General features: G+C 38.8%; 1 protein-coding gene across 1 annotated transcript; it reads left to right on the top strand.

Moving 5' to 3' along the window:
* The first annotated feature begins 5,745 nt into the window (after positions 1–5,745).
* On the top strand, positions 5,746–18,914 carry HHLA1 (HHLA1 neighbor of OC90). Its single transcript, XM_031590888.2, has 15 exons — positions 5,746–5,848; positions 7,040–7,099; positions 8,234–8,314; positions 8,776–8,859; positions 8,942–9,025; positions 9,221–9,304; positions 9,886–9,942; positions 10,048–10,134; positions 10,859–10,951; positions 11,852–12,049; positions 12,587–12,655; positions 12,872–12,943; positions 17,828–17,984; positions 18,497–18,579; positions 18,761–18,914. Exons 1-15 carry the CDS (start codon positions 5,770–5,772, stop codon positions 18,802–18,804), a joined length of 1,332 nt encoding a protein of 443 aa, XP_031446748.2. The 5' UTR covers positions 5,746–5,769; the 3' UTR covers positions 18,805–18,914.
* Positions 18,915–21,449: the final 2,535 nt, after the last annotated feature.

Here is a 21,449-nt window from a genome sequence, read left to right as displayed (position 1 = left end):
TAGCCAAACATCAAACGGTTGGAACAGATCCCGGTGCACACATTTTCTTGGCTATACCTGTTGTCAGCTGTTACAGTAAGGACTTTCATTGCAGTTTTGTTAATGAGATACTGAGCAACTGGTAATTAAGTCAGTAAAAGCAAGGTGAGTCTAGTCAATGAAAAAAGGTTTCCAAATTCCTCATTTAGGCATGATTCACACAAAAAAGAATCAGATAATTCTAGACACAATAACATCCGACTGGTTACAGTACATACATATTTTCTTGTATTATAGAATCATAGATTTATTAAGGTTGGAAAACACCTCTAAGATCATCTAAGTCCAACCATCAACCCATCACTACCAGCCAATTAAACCATGTCCCCCAGTGCCTCATTTACCCTTTTCTAGAATGCCTACAGAGATGGTGACTCCACCATCAACCTGAGCAGCCTATTCCACTACTTCACCCTTCTTTCTCAGAAGAAATTTTTCCTGATATCCAACCTTCCAACCTGAACCCCCCACCCCCCGGCACAAAATAAGGTCAAAGTGAAAGGCAGAGTGCAAGAAGATGAAGGTAAGACTGAGCATGTGTGTGCATGCACCTGTCAGCTTCATACTTACCAGCTATAATTCTGTTAAACGTTGCCCTCCAGGTTCTGAAGTTCTTGATGAAGTGCAAGTGAAGACACCACTGTACTACACACATAATGTGACCTATAATTTAATATTCTATGGGAAGCCAGGAACCCCTCAAAATAAGATTGAAATCTGAAAGTCATATCTAACATACCAGGAAGTTACAGTGGTTTTGCTGAACAATAGTATTCTTACTTCAGCTGGTGGAAGGGCAAGACTGGGGCAATACAATTAAATGAAGAATGTTAACGAAATGAAAACAAAATAAGGAATATCCACAATAAGCAATTAAGAACTGCTGGGGAGCATAGTCCAACCCTTCAACCCAAGTGTCAATACTATTTGGAGGACCATGACACTGAGAGTTCAGTCCCAGACCACTCCTGAACTGGGCCAACCAGCAGCCCCAACATTTCCCAAGGTGTGCTTGGGAGCTGAGGAAAGTCCAGGGACCATTCCTAACATCCTGTTTACATGAATCATGTCTGCCAGGTCTTCTTTATCTTCTCTTTTTATAACAGGGGTCAGGAATATTTTTCTTTTGAGGTTTTAAGCTGGTCCTTAGGGCACCTTTTATTCCATGCACTAGCTGGTTGTCAATTCATTTTGTTTTTCCCTTTTTCCCCTGATTGCTGTAAGGGTTTGAATGACAGCAGTACTCTCATGTTTTGGTTGATTGTAGCTTACAGGAAAGCTAGCAAATGGATGATTATCTACTTTTAATCACTTTGGGTTTAAATCCACTGATTTCAGAGAAATTATTTCCAGTCCACCAGAGTAAATGGGAGCAAAATTTCAGTGACAGCTTCCAATGACGATCATCTCTTAGCTTATATAATTATCACTCAGCACGACTGAAATTGCCTTGTATCACTGTAACCAGCTCTTTCTTCCTTCCCCATCACTTCACCCCAATGCCAGGCAGTTTTCTGGTTAATCGCTTGTTTTCTTCCTTTTTATTTTCTACAGTTAATACACACATCAGGTATCTTCACAATTTTCTGAGCATCACCTCTTGTTAAATTGCTACCCCAAGCATGATAAAGCTTTTTGAAAGTGTCTTCACCTGGTCAACCTCTCCCTTTCTCAGGTGACATTGGCCTATTTCAGTAACACAAGCTGTCCCTTTAAAAGGGGGGAAAAAAAACAACCATCCTTCTACTTTGCAGTTCAAGTTATCACTGCCAAAAGAATCTTCCAGCCCTGACCTGGCTTGCCACAGAGTCATTCCATGAGGGATTCAACGGGCACTTTGTTTGCTTATGATTGTGTTACCTTCAGTTGGTCCTCCTGGGATTAGGATGACAATTTTTACAAGATTTTAAAGCAAGATTATCAAGTCTGTCTACTTCAAGTCTTTCATCAAGTGATTATTAAGACCTGGCAATACCCTCCTGTTTTATATAGGCTTGGAGATAATCATCTTTGTCAAGAAAAGTTGGGTAAGTTGATATCAGCTATTCCAAATCTCAGTAGTTTGAAATGTATTTGGAAGGAATCATATTGCCTGTGCTACTATTATTGAGTGAGAACATAAAAAATGAAATGTATTTTGATTACAATCGTCTAATTCTCATACAAATAAACCTGAGCTTAAAAAGTGGTTATAGCAATTTAATGACGTGTGTAATTCTAACAGAGGCATATTTTCATATTAATGGAATGTGGAATATTTCTTTAAACCTGGTGTATCATGGTGTGTTTAAAATGAGAGGTGACCTTTAGATGGTGAGACTGAACAAAGGTAAGGAAATTAATAATCAAGGAATTTCCTTTAAAAAAAAAAGCAAAGACAATTCTTTGGTCTTTTAAATTCCATTTTGCTCTGTTTAATGTAGAGGTGCGGGAAAACTACTTGATATCTGTTTGCATTCTATTTGTACAGACAAAAAAGGAAAACATGATTGCCTGCCGCATTAAAATGAGTTCAAACGAAGCATAGCTCATAACCATGTTGCTTTAAAATTACTGCTAATCTAGAATAGCACAGAAGTATTTAATAAAAGGTCTTCATAAGTACACAAGTGGAATCTGAACTGGATTAAACTTTCTAGTTCAGCAGTCCAGAGAACTCTGGATCAGCAATCCTGAGTAAAATATATTCTAGTATTGTTCAGCTTAAAATCAACACACAAAAAAGGTGGATTACTACATCCAGTACAGGCTAAGGAGAATTTGTAGCTAAAGGCCTGACCTGCAGCCTGTATCAGATAAATGTTTGAAAGGCAAACATTAACTGAAAGTCAGTTTATGGGATTTTTCTGCGTGCTCATGGTTGTGTGACACCTGCTCCTTCAATGCCTGTGAATTGTGCTATCATTTGAAGTGGAAATTGTTAGTGATTTTTGAACTGGAGTTCAGGAAAGGTTTCCTGTTTATTATCTGGAATGTATTTCAGTCATTACAGTAGTGTTGCTTGTATTGGCAAACAAAAAAAGATACAGCTTCAAAGTAATTAAATCCTGTCCTGATAGATTAAAATTTGTAAATCAGATAAGCACAGTAACACAAACATGGCATATATCCAAGAACTAATATTACTATTAAGCACGGTGCTGGAGATAAGATGGGTCATGTGCAAGTTCCAGGAGTACTTCTCACAGATGCCTTTAAAATTTAATTGGACAGCACAAATGTGTTAATGCTTGAAAAAATCTTGGAAAGCAGTGAAAACCTAATGTTTCAAATTTAAAGTGCTCTTTAGCTGTTGAGAAGTAGTGGCAGTCTTTCCAATGCACTGTTCTCAGTAATAAAGTTTCTCTACAATTTCCTCTTAAGCACTTATAGTCAGGGGATACCACAAAGATAAACCTGGAAACCAGACAGAACATTCTCCTATGAATGGAGAATTTTCCATTGATTCTATAGCAATTTTACTTAATATTTCTATTCTAGAACAGAATTTGGCTTATGATCCATCCTTCCAGGTTTGAATGATATTCAAATCACTAGATATTGACATCCCAATTAAATTTGCATGAAATGGTCACGCTAATGCCTGCTCTGAATTTGTGCTGCAAAGCAGTGCTGTCCGTGGAGAAGGTTCTGTGTGCTGTTAGTGTGGAGGAGCAGCTCAGTGGGGCGGGCAGCAGAGAGCTGCAAACTCAGATGAGCAAAAAAGCATTTCTCAGTGTCTGTCGGATGCTTCTAAGCACAACTCAGTGCTTCTTCTTCTTCTTCTTTTTTTTTTTTCTTTTCTTTTTTTTTCTCTTTTTCAACAGTTCCTTTTTTCCTCTCTCCCAGTGTGTTTTGTTAAGACAGTTCTTTCATTTGTCCTCCCTGCTCTGCCCCTTGGAAACATGCTCTCCCTAGCTCTGTGTTAGCACGCTGCACCAAATCCATTGCTAAACAATTTTCCTACCACAGACAGCAATGGGACATAATAAATAAATAAATCAGTAGTGAAATCTGATTCACTTCATCAAAAACACTGATTGACATCTCCAAGGGGAGGTTAGTGGGGCAGGGGCTGTCCTCCTCTCCCACCTCCTTTACTTGAGATTCTCTTTTGCCACACAGCCAAAATCTCCATGAAAGGCAGAAGTTTGGGCTCTTCTCCCAGTCTGAGCAGCAAAGACCCTCCAGCCAAGGCCAGCTTTATGTTTCAGGGGCAATACAGTGGCATCAGTGTTGTTGGCTGTGTTTTTGTCCGTTGAGTCAGCACACACAGAGATAGCATGGGCAGTGCTACCTGGTCATACTCCGTGTGCAGGACGGGTTCACAAGAAACATGTAGGCTGGGGTCCATGGTCCTCAAACACAAAATTGTCATTGCAAAATTCACAGAGCTAAACTGACCTCAGTCACACAATCCAACAACCCTCTCAACGCACTTCCTCTGACTGAATGTACCAGCCACTATAGCCCTTCTGCTGCAAAATGATGTAGTTACAAACCTCCCTTGAAGTTGACTGCCTTGCTCTCCATTTCACATTCTTGGCTATTTTACCCAGACTGTGAAATCTTGGGAATGAGATTTGGACAAAGCTTTCTCTCAGCCTCAGCCCATAGTCTGCATGTGCTATGTGGAAACTGTGGATGAATATAGGTTTGAAGTCCAGCAGCTAGGATTAGGCAAATAAACTTAATAGGTAAGTACTACCTAGAAAGTTCGCAGAGCTTTCAAATTTGCAGTGCTAGTGCTTAAACGCTTCTGACACATAAGCAAGCAAACACAGATGTTTCAAATACAGAATAGTTTGGTATTGTTTCATCATTCCATGGAAGGATTTCTTTTTAGAAATGCTAAGTACAAGTTAACTATTTTCACTATGTGTTAATTCTCTAGTGAATTAAATATGGGTAAGATGTTAAACATGATGGTAACAGTCTGTTAATCAAACAGTGTTACCTTCAAGATAATGGTTCACTGTATACCTGTAGGATTAACTACTAAGAGAAGAGCTAGCTGATATGAAAAAAAGAATTGGACCTCTTTCTGCTAACTTTCATACTCTTATTTTCTGATAGATGCATAGCTGTTTGGCATTTTTCATTTTGCAAAAAAAAAAAAAAAGGGGGAGGAGGAAGGGGAAGGGCCACATTGGGCACATTCCTCCTTATTTTCTAGCCCCCACTAAGGCAGCACAGGATGTATCTTGGTGGGAGTAATTAAATGTAGAAACAATTCTGCAAAAAAAGAGCTCATCTTATGTCTGCTCTGAAGTTGAACCTAAGTAAATTTATCTTGCTTCACCAAAGGTTTGGGAACCTGATGTCTCAGTGTGCTGTGGGTACAGTTTATCCAGAAAGAGGACTGTGTAGGTAACCTCACTGAGTATTGGCCTTAAGTTGCTCCAGGGACTGTTCAGGTTAGATATTAGAAAAACTTTATTATCTAAAAGAGTGGTGAGGCATTGAAGCAGGCTGCCCAGGGAGGTGGTGAAGTCACCATCCCTAGAGCTGCTAAGAAACATGGTCATGTTCCCCCCATGAGGGACGTGGTTTAATGGGCATCGTGGTGATGGGCTGATGGTTGGACCAAATGATCTTAGTGGTCTTTTCCAACCTGGATGATTCTATGATTCTTTGAGTCCCAGTAAAGCCCAACAAGGGTTGGAGCAAATCACACACAACAAGCAGTAACAATACCAAAACAGTATTTCTTTCTCCTAGAGCAGCCAAAACCACTGGAAATTGGAATCCATGATGAGGTGGCTCTATTGGCATGTGCCTGCAAAGTTGAGTCTGGGATTTCTGTGTCTCTTTCTCGTTTGGAACATAGGTAAGGATGATGATTTGGTGCTCCCAGGGGAACAAAAAAGGTATGTTTTTTTTCAACTTCTCCCATGGCCTGAGAGATTTCTCCATTCTTGCATTTAGGGCAGGCCTGGTACTCTGTTCTTTCACACTGCACAGGCAAGTCTGATGGGCTGGACCTATCAGCTAGATTGTCAGTCTGAATTTAGTGCATACTAAGTGAGATGTTAATGCAGCTGATTAGAACTGCATGGGTAGCCATGACTTATGGACCCTGTACCATGGATTATCCACAGGTTATTTTTCACTTGTATACATACAAGAAACATATCCTTCTCTGTAGAAGACCTAGATATTTTAAGAATAAAGAAAAGAACCCAGATTTTTTACATATTTAGGTAAAAACAGCCAGACTGTGCAGTCACATCTCCTCTTCCTTCTGCTTTTCTGGTCCTCCAGCATTTCTCTTGCTGAAGAGGAAACTGGACCTGGCTTCCTACTGTCTGGTGAGAGCTCTGTCCACGGAGTTGTAGGGCTGATAGGAGCATCACCACTGAAGCATCAGCTCCAGCTCCACGGGAGTTTAACATAGCAAGTGTTGGCTCTCTTGGGTCGCCTTCTCTCTGGAGGCTCTCAGCTCTCCACTGATGGGGTAGGGAGCTTAAGCTGAGTCCTGCACTACAACCTGTCTGCCATCACTACTTTGCATCTTACCCTTGTTCACTATCAAGCCCTTGTTCATTATCTAGAGAAAGGAGCCTTAACTGCTGAGGCCCACTCCAGACTGTTCCCCAAAACACAGCCCTGAACATCTGCTCTTCATAACAAACTTACATGTAGATCTCTTTTGAGTTAGCCTCATTTTACTTCATCCCTGTCAGTCAGTGTTGACTACAAGCCCAGATCAATCTGTGAAAATAGTTTTCTACTAATTTTTATTTTTTGATTCTCGAGTTAAAGGGGTGACCTGATAATTAATTCATTTTCCCATTTAAGTGACAGCTAATGAACCAGGAAAGTCTTTTGGGAAATGCTTATTGCTAGGCACTTGATCTCCTGCTGTTATGAATACTCGGTGTGCTGCTTTGCAGTGCTTGTGTCCATTGGTTTCTGTGCCATAATGAAAAGAGCAGCAAAGTAACCCCAGCAGAGAGCTGTATTGAAAAATACTTGGGATTTTTTTTTTTTTTTCTCAGACTCTTTCTTTGCTTCACAGCTTCATGCATAAGAAGAGAAAACAAGAGAGAGAAGCAAGCAGCAGTTCTGGCTACTGCAGGTAACATCAGCACATCAGGAACCTTTGACCCTGTGTGTGGCCACTGATGGAAGAGGGATGCATTAAAATGGGTTGGCATTTACCCTGTGTAGTCCATATACCAAAGCCACCTCTACTACAAGGGCTCTTTGCCCCAGCATATGCAGATCCTTGGCCAATTTAACCTCTCTCTTTCTGGGAATGTGAAGAGGTGGTGCTTTTTTTTAGTTACTCTCCTTCCAGACCCCTCCAACCAAAGGTGTGTTCCTCTGTTATCTTTGGGAGTGTGCGTCTCGCAGTGCTCTGCTCTGCCATTGCCACTTCCACTTGTTCTGACACAGCTTCACACAAGCTTTGTTTAGATTGGATAAAAATAATACTGATGTCATTGGAAAATTGTATTGCTTTCCAAATTTGATTTTGCTCTCATTCTGGCTTTCTGTGCTTCTTCCATCCTGCTCTGTTTTTCCTCTCTGTCATGCACTCACAGACCTCCTTGCACACGCACAGGCACCATGCCACTCTGCTTCTTCATCACTTCATGGTAGGGAATGAAAAGAACATCTTTGGAAGTCCAGACCCGAGAAAAAGTAGGCAAGCAACATCAGGGGAAAGGAAACGTCTTTTAAATTAAAAGTATCATTCAGCAGCTTTAATTTAATCTGCAGTATTAGTATATTAGTCAAGCAAACTGAAAAAAAATAAAAATAAAAATAAAAATAAAAATAAAAATAAAAATAAAAATAAAAATAAAAATAAAAATAAAAATAAAAATAAAAATAAAAATAAAAATAAATCATGTAGGACTGTGGAAAGGGAGGTGGATTTCCCAGGTATTTTCTCCTCCATTTGTGTGCTATTTTTTCCTTGGAAGGAAGCATGCATCATCAGCATGAGAGGGCACTGGGACGCTGATCCCTTCTGCCACCTCCCAAGGCATAAGCTGGCACAGAGCACTGCCTAAATTCTGGGTACCATTGCGCTGCTCACTCTATCTTGTGATTTTCCCAAACTTCTCTCTCTGTTCTCCTGGCATATTTATTTCTTCACAGCCTCAATACATAAACTGCTCATGCTGTTTTCTCACTGTGGAAGCTTTTTGCCCCATACAAGCAGGTGATTAGCAGCCATTTCCAGAGACTCTTTGTTTTCCAGAGTTGCCTGCAAAATCCGTGGATCTGGCTGCTGTTAACCTGACCGAGCTGGTGAATGGGATGCTGAGCACGACACTCAGAGGTGACGTTGCAGTGGCTGGGGAGGTGACAGGCTGCCAGTGGCAGTGAAGGAGATAAAGAACTGGTGGTGGTAGCAGGAGAAGCCTCAAATACATGCTGTCTGCTTCCAGAATTAATTCTCAGAGCAAGTTACACTTGCACATTTTAATGCAGACATCTGCCTACCCCAAAGAATTTATAAATTAGTGTGTACGTAGATAGGCACAGCATAATTACTTATGGGATGCCTTTAAAAAGCACTATATAATCCAGTGGAGGTTTGCTTGCTTGCTTGCTTGCTTTATTTTAAGAAAGCAGTACTGATGAACCATCCCTCAGTGGTAATGAGAAGGAATTGAGTCTCAGGCATCTGCATCATATCAGTATCTCAGGAGTCTTTTTGAAATCAAATGAGCAGAGCCAAAACATTCTGTTTGCATAATTGGTTCCAACTGCTAATCACATGGGCACGTGTTTCTGCAGGTACCAAAAAGCTCTTCTCTTTGCTGAGTGTCACGTCCTACAGCTCGTTTGCCTTCCACAAAGTGTCAGTCACCATTTATAACAGTGAGTGCATTTGCCTGGTGCAGGAGCTGTCCCCATCATGTGGCTGCACATCCAGACACCCATTTTCTCTGTTTCTCTACAGTTTCTAGCCTGAAAAATGTTGACCCTGGCAAGTTCCCTATGCATTACTGCTATTGTTTAAGCAACGTGACAAATGACTTGACAGGTTGGTATGCGAGAGAGGCTGGCAATCAAATAAGTATACCAATGGCCTCCTAGGTCAACTCCTATTCAACAGAAAAGTTCTGAACTTTTAAATGTTTCAAACATTTTCATGTACGAGCATGTATTCATGTTAATTTTTGCCAATGTCAATTTGGAATATGTGCTTCAGTTATAATTTTTCTGCTTTGTCGTCTAGATTTCACTGCTTTACTTGTTGATATTATTGGAAACTCAACCAGTTATCTCACAGAAATTTTCAAATCTACTTCTATTCTCTCAGGTTTGCATTTCTTCTTCAGTATTTATTGTTGCCTTATTTACATTATTTAGTCCTGGCATGGAAACAAGCATAGAAATGTATATAAAATCCTATTGCTCTAATTCAGCATCATTTATCTAGCAAAGCATGACCCATGGTTGTTAAAAAAAAAAAAAAATCCTACTTAGAGAAAAAAAATACAGATAGGTTGTATATATAATACAGACACATAGCAGGAATATGCTTTTCTATGAGTATCTTTTCTTTCTGTCTTTGAATTTTCAGTACATTATAATTGAGTGCTGGTATCTAAGGAAATTTTGACCCCCAAGATGTACAATAATATACATAATATACGATATTTTCTGAGATTTATTTTCTTTGTAAACATACTAGTAATTTAGAATTTTAATTATATAGAAACATTTATCCAGGAAATATTGATATTTTGATTTCTTTGTCAAAGTGAAATCTGAAAGAAAATTTTTGTTCAGTTGAAGTAGCCACATACCATTTCAGTTTTACGTTTTCAACTACTTAAGATGATATCTTGTAATGAAAGCTAGTAACAATTATCTATTCTTCATTTCTTTGTCTTTCAGTGCGTCAGAGCAATGATTCAGACTGTATCTACATCTGTGTGGTGACAGGTCAAACAGGTAAATTCAAAAATCATTCCAACTCAATTATTGCCTTATTTACTTACAGTGATGACATATGAGAAACAAGTCCATCTTCATATTTTTAATCCTTTATGTTCGTAGGGAGAAATCTGTCTGACTTTTGGGAAATACTAGAGAAATCTCCTGTTATTAATTACACATTTTCCAGTAACACATCTTCTGACCTGGGTAAGCACATCCTGGGGAATAAAAAGAAACAGCAGCTACAATGAAAACCATGTCTAGGTAGCATTTGCAATGAATGCTCTTGCAAAACTAAGTTAAATCTACAGACATATAAATATTCAATGTGAGGAACAACAAAAAAAAAAAAGCTGGGCTGGTGAAGCTGTGTGATACTTTTGATCTGAATAAATATCCAGGTTGCTCAAAGAGGTAATGGATGCCCGTCCCTGTCAGGCTGGACAGGGCTCTGAATGTCCCTGGATACTTTCAAGGCAAGGCTGTCCCAGGCCCTGGGCTGCCCTCTCTAGCTGTGGATGTCCCTGTTCAGTGCAGACAAGCTGGACGAGATGATTTCTAAAGGTCCCTTCCAACTCAAACGATTCTATGATTCTATGATCTGCCTTAGCTCTCAGAATGAAAAATCTGCTTTTATGTGAGTAACCTTCAGAAAGGAGTCAAATATGCTCATCCATTGTGCTGCATGGATACTCCACCTATCACTGACAGGAAGCCTTTGGAATCTGTAGCGAGTTTACCTGTGCTGAAAGCTGCAGGATGTTTCTCACCTGATATAAAAAACCATAAAACTAAAAGATCAAAGGTACTTTACTAAAAAATAACTTTCTTTTAAAAGGAGAACACTTTATTTCCTGATTTTTTTTCCTTTTTATCATGCAATTTGCCATTGATACTGACTGTACTAACCCTATCTTCTCATGCCTCAAAGATTTAGATTCTGTTTTTTCAAGTTTCATGAAATCACAGGAAGACTCAAACAAAACTGTGGATCCATCAGCAGAACATCCACAGACATTTAAAAGTGAGTAAACATTGCCAGACTTAAATTTATATTATCCTTTGTTAATGTTGTCTTGACACGTGACAGCATATCTTTGCTGCAAACCACTGTGACATTGAACTATAGATAAAAGTTTGTCTTAACAAGCAGATCAGGCCTGTAATTCCCTCCGTAGAAAAGACCATTGAATCATTGAAGACAGAATCATGGAATGGCTCAGGTTGGAGGGAACATTAAAGATCACTTAGTTCTAAGCCCCTGCTGTAGGCAGGGCTGCCACCCACCAGCTCAGGCTGCCCAGGGTCCCACCCAACCTGACCTTGAGTGCCTCCAGGGATGAGACCTCCTCAGCTTCTCTGGGTAGCCTGTGCCAATGTCTCACCACCCTCTGAGTAAAGAATTTTTTCCGGAATTATAATCTAAACCTCCTTTTTTTTTTAGTTTAAAACTATTCCCCTTGTCCCATCACTACCTACCCATGTAAAAAGTTGATTTCCTCCTGTTGATTTCCTCCCTTTAAGTATTGGATGGCTGCTATCAGGTCTTCCCAGAGCCTTCTCTTCTCCAAGCTGAACAAGTCCATCTCCTTCAGCCTTCATAAAAGAGGTGCTCCAGCCCTTTTTTTTTTTTCCTGTATTTTTTTTTTTTTTTAATGAAAACTTGTGTATTGAAATGTTCTCAGTTAAAAAATCCAACTTTATTGGCACTCCACATATTTTCCTGGAAAGAAACTATAAAAGAAAATAATTTTTAAAATGAAGTGAAAAATCAGATCTGACTTGCTAGTGGAAGAACTCGAAGAGTAGGTAGGATTTCTTCTGTATATTTTAGGATTTATTGGATTTTCTGTGTGTATTTTGGGATTTATTGTCTCCTAGGATGTTATTCTTGCTGGTACCCTCCATCTTTCTGCTTTTTCAGGTATCAGTACTCCTGTTGCCCTGAAAAGAGAGGACAGTCCCAACACGACGCCCCCACCATGGACAAAGATGATTAGTGTGAAGGCCTTGGGGTTTCCACCATTGCATGTAGACACTTCAAGATCACGAGGCACAGCTGAAGTCCCTCCTGCTTCTGAGGGCACCTTAGTCACATCACCAGTCTTGCAGCCCAGCCCTGGTGAGTTCAGCATGGAAGACCAACACTTGTTTTATTCCATTAGCTCTGGAGTTTGTCCAAAAGCTCATCCCGAAACACATTGCAGAGGTGGAGGTTGGGATGACCTTCAGGATGATTTGCTCTGGGTCACTAGTGAGGAGATACCTGTATCACAGAAGTGCTAAAAGAACTTAGAGAGACTGTGCTGTAGTTTCTTAGTCCTTCTGGGGAATACCAAGTCCTGTGCCAACCAATTCTTTGCTCACATTTTGCTCCAAACTTAGTGAACAGACCTATGAAACAAGCAATACAGAACTGCTTCTCTGGGTCTCCTGTACATTAATCATCTTTAAATTCTATCTTTTCTTGGCCAATACACTTTCCAAGATCTAGTGAATACATATGTTGTCCTTCCTTTTTCATCTTGAAATCCTTATATGTCTTTGGAAGTATGGGGTAAGGACCTGACTGTTCAGCAATCTTATACCTGACTTCTCAGTAAACAGATAAAAAACAAAGATTCTGAATGAAATGAAGCACTTATTTCTCTTCCTGTAGCTGATGCGAACGTGCTTTGGGTGCAGACTGTGCCTCCTCAAGATGCCAGTCATATACAAACAGAGCAAGGTGAGATTGATTTGGGATGTTAACAAAGTGTGTAAGTTGCCATGTTTCTGAAATAGAAAATAGCATCTACTAAAATAGGTGACTGTGAATGCAGAATGTGAATTCTACAGAAGTGTATATTATTTTTTTCGGTTACTTTTGATCCAGCTTTTTTTTTTTTTTTTTTTTTTTCCTGTTAATACATCAAAGCCTCTTAGATTCTTCTCCATCCTATAGATTTGCCTTCTTCAGTTCTGTCTTCTCCGCCCTACCGACCTGGCCTGATACTGAAACTTCATTCAGCTGCTCGTAAGTGACCTGCACATCATGCAGCAAAAATAGTAGCCTGGCTGAGTGTACACCAGTATGCAATTTTTTCCATCCAGAAAAAATGTGCATCTTTAATATATATTATAGTACATTTTATACATGTTAAACATCCCAAAGGCCAAAGAGATTGCTTCCGTATTTCTGAATCATACATAATTTCACACTGAACACAAAAATTCTGCTATGATGACAGAGTTAACTTGCATATTCTGTATGTTCTCCATTTTAACATAGAAGGGCTACTGAAGAATCATATAATTCATTTGTTCCAAAAGAAATGGGCAAGCTTCGAATTTACTTGTTGGTACAAATCAAATGATTAAGTCAATCCTCACCATATGAAATCTCCAGAATTTCCCTGAGTTTTCAATGCTGAAAACTCCCTCTTGGACTAAGGAGGGATCATTATCAGCTCAATTTTCAGGAGAGTTCAGTTCTTCCTAATGCCTAATCAATTAGAATATGAGAGATTAAGGCAGTACACATATGATGATGTGCCATTCCACTTATAATCTACTCATGTGATCAGTAAAATTATATTTCCATGAAAGTATTTAGAAAGAAGTTACATCCTTTCAAAAGCTGGTCTTGATCCAAAGTCAGGGAGGGTGCCTGCACTCTGGGAGAGCCCTCCCTGACTTTGGTTGCTGAGCATGTGAGTGTCTAAGTCCAACCTACACACACATCGCATTCTGCAGACACCTTTAGTACTTCCAGGGCCTCTGGCATCCCTCCTCCCAGTGATCACACTGGAAACCAAATAATGTGGCATTGGTTACATGAAGAAAATGAACCAGCATTGTATCATATGATACAATTTGATTTCTTTTCACTCTTGATGATGTGAGGGGAAGAATTTAAGATAAATAAGGTCTTCTATTTTGATGGGGAACAGAGGAATATGATAGTTCTTGTCCATCAAGAAATAATCCTACAAAAACAACAAACAAACTTCTTTGTGTTGTTTGTTTGCCTTGGATGAGTTTGGTTCGAGGACTAAATAATGACCACCTAACTGGAAGTTGCTGGAGTCTGGTCAGTGCACATCGCAGGTCCACTTACAGAGTTTGTTCACCCGCTATTTGCTAACCAATGGACAATACTATAAGCCCAGATAAATCTATGACTGGGAATCCATCCTTTTTGAAAAACCTGGAAAACACAGATTTCAGTGACAGCAGAGAATGGAATGCCTCTCTATCAGAAACCATGACAGATGCTGTCCACCTGCACGTAGCAGTCGTGGCATTTTGAGAAAATAAATCAGTAGTGGGATCACAGAACAATGAATATCATCCACGATACTCTGCAGATCATGACATTACTTGAGGAAGCCATTTCTTAAACCACAAAAATGGATTTATTTATATATTTATTTGTTCATTTTCATGCAGACTAATAAAATCTGAGAGCATGTTATAGCATGAGGAGAGGGATATTTTAAGCCTGAGTTACTCACAGTAGCCACAATACTGCTTTTCAGTGGCAGCAAAATTTAACCTCAGAGTCAGAGAAAGCTGATATCCTCTTCCTAGTGGAAAGGGCTTTTCACTGCAAAGGCTGGTCACTTACCTGCCTGTAACAGTAGTGCAGTAATTTCAGAAGGACAAAACCAAAGCTCTGCACAGACAGCTGTGGTTTCTCCTATCTATTGCTTGTTTTGAGCAAGTCAATTTCTTAAAAACAAAAAATCTTAGAAAAGGACGTATTAAAATAAATTTCCAGTTTAAAATGTTTTTTTTATCAATCTGAATCTTTAGGAATTTATGAATTGAATCAATAAAATAAATCTCTTTACAAACAGATGTAAGAAAATACAATGAAGTACTGAAAATTCTGATTTCAACAATGTAATATAAATATACTATCCAATCCAAATAAAATTAAATCAGTCTTTACTTGAAAGAGAATTTCAGCGTTAAATAGTTATATGTAAATATAGCATTAATTTAAAATGAAATTATTGTTAGAAATGAAAATCAGAGCAATTTGTTTAACTTTCAACTTTTTATTTCCTTCTCTTTCCTACATAAACGAATCCATGTTGAAATCGCTGTCATTTGATTTACATTTAGATAGAACAGAATTTCTGCTGGCAAAACACACAGCTTGAGTAAAGCACTAATACCTGCTAGATGGGATGGTGAACACCCATTTTGGTAGAGACATTAAAACACATTGGAGGGTGGCTATTAGCTATTTTAATTACTCCCAGCAACACTTAACATACTTTTTAGTGGACAGTCTATACTGAAATCTCATTGCCACATGCTCTGATGTTCAGTTATTAACACAAAGAGTGCGTTATTAAAGCAAGACATCAGTCATTTTTAGTTGCCATCAAGAGGAAGAAGAACAAGGGGTGTCAATTGCTGGTGATGTTCATGCAGAAATAGTGCAGCCAGCAGGAGCAGGGAGGTGATCATCCCCCTGTACTCAGCACTGGTGAAACCACATTTTGAATACTGTTTTCAGCTTTGGGCCTCTCGTTATAAGAAAGACATTGAGGCCCTGGGGTGTTGGATATTAGGAAAGTTATATTCTCATAAACAGTTGTGAGGTATTGGAACAGGCTGCCCAGGGAGGTGGTGGAATCACCGTCTCTGGAGGTGTTAAAGGAATGCGTAGATGTGGAATTCAGGGATGTGGATTAGCGGGCATGGTGGTGATGAGTTGGTGGCTGGACTAGATGTTTTTAGTGGTCTTTTACAACCTTGATGGTTCTATGATTTTAAGATGCTAAGATGGAGAGAAATGGCGCTCTCTCTCGCCCAACGCTGACTAATTTTGGCTGAGAACTGTGCAGTCTGTGACACTGAGACAATGGCCATTTGTCAGAGGCAACCAAGACTACAGTAGCTGCAAGGCCTACCTATTTCTCCTTCAGGATTCCTGCTACTTTGAGCAAGCTCTGATCAGAGGCAAATCATTTCATAACAGATCTCTTTGAGCTTGGCTGTGCCTTTATTTTCTTCCTGCCCATGAATGCCATTTTGTATTAAACTTCTTGTCAGCACTAGACAACTGAATCTCATTTCAACAGAACTTCATTAGTCTAAATTTGACCCCAGTAGCCTCCCCTATCACGTAACATAAGATAGCCCAAAGCTATAAAGCATGTGAGACATGTGAACCTGGAAATGCAATTACACTGTCTAAAGGGATTATACTCTGCACATAGGGCAGTTTATCTGAACATGTGGCCAAAGCCTGCTACTGATTTCACAAATGGAATAGCCAGCCAGCATCTCCACTGCTGCTGCCTCTGCTCCCCTCCTTCACTCCCCCCTACCCCAGTGGGTGAAAGGCAAAGGTACAAAAGCACAGTGTGCTCCTCCAGCATCAACTCTTCAGAGCAGTGTTATTCAATTCACAAAGCAGTGGCGATCACACACCAACTGTAGCTGCGCCCAGCCGCCTTTTAGCACATTTTACGTGTTGCATTTCCTTTTCTGTCAAGTCCTTTGATTTTTACTGACTGTAATACAACTGTTAAGTAAAGGCAAAAGACATAAGATTATGTGTAACAGAGTACAGTTTCATGAAGACAAGATTATGTTAATGTAAGGTTTTCTCTTCATATGGAGCAGAAAAACACTGAAAAAAAAAAAAAAAATTGAAAGCAGCATCAATTTTGCCTTACCTTTTCTCATTTTCCCCCATTTTCATCTTTTCTGTGACAGAAAGGGAGTCTGAAAGGAGATTGTATTTCACACTGAAAAACCATGTAGCAATACTTACAACCTGCCATCACCTATTCTCTTGTATTAATCCATCTGCAGCCTGGCACAGCTGCATTTCCTGGTGTGATGAAGTATTTTATGTGCATATGTTTACCTCTCACTGCTGACTGCGGAAGGTTCAGTGAACAGAACAAACCAGATATTTTCCTCTCAGTTGTCGCCGGAGAGGGAAGAGGCTGTCCATAACTCAATAAACTATTTTCCTGCATTTTTTTTTAAGTTCAAGCAATACAGTGGTGGTTACTTGAAATAAAAATTAAAAAAAAAAAAAAAAAAAAAAAAAAAAAAAAAAAAAAGATTAACCAGGAGGCAGCTGACAAAAAAGAGTAAAACTGAGAAATTGTTCCTACCTTCCTCTCAGTGCAGGCAAAAAATGACCTTTATTGCTTCCAGATTCTTGGCAGTTTTATAACCTCTAGGAAGGTATTTACCCAGAGGATTTTTTTTTCTAAAATCACTGCTGAAATTAGCTGATTATTCAAGGCAGTAGAAGCAACAGTGGAAAATGCAAGATAACTAGAGATGGACAGTGAGAAAGCCACAGCCCCTGCATAAATTGCGTCCATTTTGTTGATGGGGACAAAAAAAGGGAGATTAAAAGAACAGGGTGTTGTGATTGTTTATTAGGTCTGTTGTTTTAAGTCCAAGATTCAGATATAGAGAGTGGGTGTAGGAAACTGTGGAACTGGAAATGACTATTGCATTAGCGTTTGTATATAGAAAAGATCAAATGTAATAAGCGTGTGGTGCTGTTCTTCATCTCACTGCTTTGTGCTGTGGAAAAAACTGATGCTACAGTGGCAACTGAACCTCCATCTGGAAAGGTAACAATAAATAAATTACATCTTTAGAGTTGTCCCTTGTATTTGTAATAAGTAAAAGCAACAATGATTTCGATAACTTACCAGAAGTGATAAATAATAATGAATTGATAATGGCATTTTAGTTTCACTCAAGCAAGTGCCAGTCTGTGTGTTCATTCTTTTTCAGTTATCTGCCTCAGTCGGACTTGACTTTAACTTACCTGTTAATCTGTGTGTTTCCATTTGCCCAGAAAAGTCATTGACAAAATTTTATGGTTCGGTTTTTTGAACTAGTTCATGGTTTTTTTTTCTCCAAGGGTGCCCACAGGCAATCCTCAAAGACGCATATCTGACCTCACCTCCTGTCACCATCGTGCTGCAGAAGATCAATCCCTGTCTGATGGAGCTCTGCAGGTTTTTTCAGTTGTGCCTCTGCGTTGGCCAAAGAAAACATTCCATAAAGAATACCATGAGGTAAAATCTAGCAGCAGTTTCACTTACTTCTGTCTTCTTATAGTACTCCATTGTACGTTTTCCAGTGAGTTTTCAGTCATCAGTGATTTGAGTCCCTCGAATCATAGAATCTTTAGGGTTAGAAAAGACCTCAAAGATCACCTAGTGCAACCACCAACCCATCCCCAAAAAGCCCACTAAATGCCACATCTACACATTTCTTGAACACCTCCAGGGAAGGTAACTCCATCACCTCCCTGGGCAGCCTGTTCCTTCCAATGCCTCAGCATTCCTCCCAAGGAGAAATTTTTCCATGGTTGGTCCCAGATGGAGCCTCAGGGTATTGATCTGGTTTTCACCAGTCAGTGAATAGAGCTCAACTGAATCTTCTCAAGTATCTAATGGCATAAGTTAGAGGTTAGAATATAGATTTTTATTTCTATGTTCAGAGAGCAATATTACCAGCATGATGTACTTAGAGCTATGTTTATGAAAGACAACTAAATAGCACTCTTCTAATTTTACTACTTTAGGTACTGTGTTGAATACTATTCCTGGTTTTTGAAAAATGCAAGTTATGTCTGTGAAAGAGTCAAAAGAGATGCTTCCTCCCACAGTAAGTATAACAAAAAGTCTTAGACACCCACAGAGTATTTGATTGCTCTTCAAAGTATTATCTGATGAAGATTTTTAAGATAACTAAAAGAAAAGAAACCAACAGACTTATATAACCATGTATGTTTTTCATATTCTCCTTGTAAAACCTGTTCTGACTGTGTTATTCTTTTTTCTTCCAGCACTAAAACAGAAATGTCTTAGGAACATCTGTAAATCAATCTAGAGCATTGAGGAATTTTACTGCAGTTTGGGGAATGGTGGCAGTTTTAGTAGTCTTTTTCACTTCAGTGTAATAAAAATCAGATTGACATAGATTATTTGCAAATATGTGTAACAAGACAAGTTATTAACCAGATATTAACATAGAATTCTGTCTTCCTCCAAAGCAATGTGAAAATGGTGTGTAAAAACAGATGCATTTTATACGTGTTGTACCTGCAATAAAAAAAATATATATATTGGAAGGCTTTACAAAATTGAATTTTATAAGGATTCTTGTATGGTGCATGTAATATCTTTTGCTAGAATAGTACCCAATTAACATAATGTAATCAAATATGGAAAATTGGAAAACAACCCGAAGCACTGAAATATTTCTGGAAGTCCCGACTCCAAATCAAGTGTCTCCCATTACTTTACTAACTCATTTAGTGCAGAGCTCCACTAAGGAGATATTCACATCTCACTCTGTGACACATTTGTGTGAGCTTATGTGTATCTTATGTATATGCACCTCTGTTGAACTAGAAGATAATCCTAAAAAATGAAACAATAATCAAACAAATTTCACAATCCTATATTCTGCTACACTGCAGCAACACGATTCCTCAGTCAACTCTAAGTAAGTTATCAAGCCATTAAACCTTCCAACAAAAGAAGAGTATTTGCAGTGCAGAAACTATGCATTGGTGTTTCAATGAAGGTATCTGTGTGTTCAAAGTATGTGTATGTTATTTGTTACAATCATTCTTAGCATACATTTTTGGGAACTGAGGAAGAAGGACATGCAAGATGAACATAAGGGAAGAGATTTTGACTTTCTGTTTTCAGGTTTTAATTGAAAAAAAATATCAAAAGAAAAATATTTTCATAAAAAGCCTCCCTTTGAAAAATTTTTTTCTATTTTTACATGTTTGGCTTGTATTGTCGTTCTCCATTCTATTGGAGGCTTTTGCATTTGTAAGAAATTATTAGCTCCTGTATTTCTCCTGAAGAAATGTGAGTCCTGGGACAGTATTAACCTTCGTAGTATGGTAAGCCTGAATCATGTCTGACAATGTGTGTAGGTCACAGCTATCTCCATTTTAAGGTCCTGGAAAGGGCTGAAAGCTAATACTTTGTGTTCATGAGGAGAGAATTAGCAGGTGCCACGTAGCAGTGTGTATCCTGTGAAAAGAGCTAAGATCACATATCCTGAAGGACAACTTTCTTGTCACAATTGTTCAAGACTTGCCCACAAGGAAAATCAAAAATAATGGTTGAAAAAAGAGGAAAAAACAAAACAAAACAAAACACCACTAGGTAAAGAATAAAAACCAAGGTGAAAGAAAGAAAGAAAGAAAGAAAGAAAGAAAGAAAGAAAGAAATGAGCACATTAGCAACTCTTAGGAAAAATCTTTTTTAAAAAATCCATATAATCAGACCTTCAGACCTACAAAGCCTCAGTGCATAGCTTTGACAGAAATCTATGCATTATGGTGACATGTGGATAAATCACCATCCACACTGACTGGGACCTGTTTTGTCATCAGTTTCAACCTCAGCCTTCTGCTGACATTCAGGACGGATGAACTGACCTTCACCAAAATCACATATCTGAGACAAACAGCAATTCAGCTTCACTTATGGCATCTTTGAAAGGCGTGTGTGTCTGAACTTGGCAGAAAGCACACCTACCTGAGGAAGGAAAGCCTGCTCCAAAGATCTTGGACTCACCCTTACCCTGGCTTTCATTCAGCTTTGGATCGAAGCCACTGTGGATAGATAAGAGCAGACTTCTCAACCCTAAGGAATGTCAGTGTTTAGAGCTGTATAAATTTTCACTCATCTTTCATCACTGAACACCACCTCTTACTAAGCTATTAAAGCCATATTCACAAGCCCCAGAGATTTTGTGATTAATAACAGTGAAATGATTGTTGTTTAATTACAGCCGCAGAGTATTAGGGCAGTTACTATACGGTGAGTGCACCTGCAGAAAAGACCTCTCAGTATAGATCCTTTACATGACTGGAGCTATATTACTCTGCTGGCATTATGAATCTCAGGAACTTCATGGAAGGATTAATTAATAAATGTTGAAGTGGGTTTGATAAGGGGACTGATCACATGGGTGAGGTATATACCCAGTGGGTATAAATCACTTAGTGCTAACTTTGCTGAAATCCATTTGTTTTACATCCAACTGCTTTCGAATAATATCCCTCAAGGTAAGTTTTTCTAGATGTACTCTATAATACAGGAATAAGGAAGAAAATGTAGGGAAAAGTTATTTAGGATTGCAGAGTGGGAGACTGAAGTACAGGTATGGGTTTAAGATAATAGAGTATAAATATTTATGGCTCTTATATTTCTAACTTCACTTTTTGATGAAATATTACAAGATTTTTAAATGACCTTACACTTGAGGAAGAACATAATAAAGAGTAGGTACATGTTTGAAAATTAATAAACATATGCTTATTTTTTTAGCTATAAAAAACTCTGTGCTTGACTTAGGAAAATGTTTTAAATTAGGATAAACTGTAATGGCAGCTCAAAATCTATCTGAATATTAGCACAGAGCTTTGTCTTCAGAATTATTCCTTAGACACGTTTTTATAACGTCAAATGCATCCAAAATTTGAAGATTTCCATGCAGCACAGTAT

This window comes from Phasianus colchicus, chromosome 3 (assembly GCF_987193195.1).
Source record: "Phasianus colchicus chromosome 3, bPhaCol1.hap1.1, whole genome shotgun sequence".
Taxonomy (NCBI): Eukaryota; Metazoa; Chordata; class Aves; order Galliformes; family Phasianidae; genus Phasianus; species Phasianus colchicus.
The sequence above is the reverse complement of the archived record's forward strand: the minus strand, read 5'-3'. Positions and strand labels throughout refer to the sequence as shown.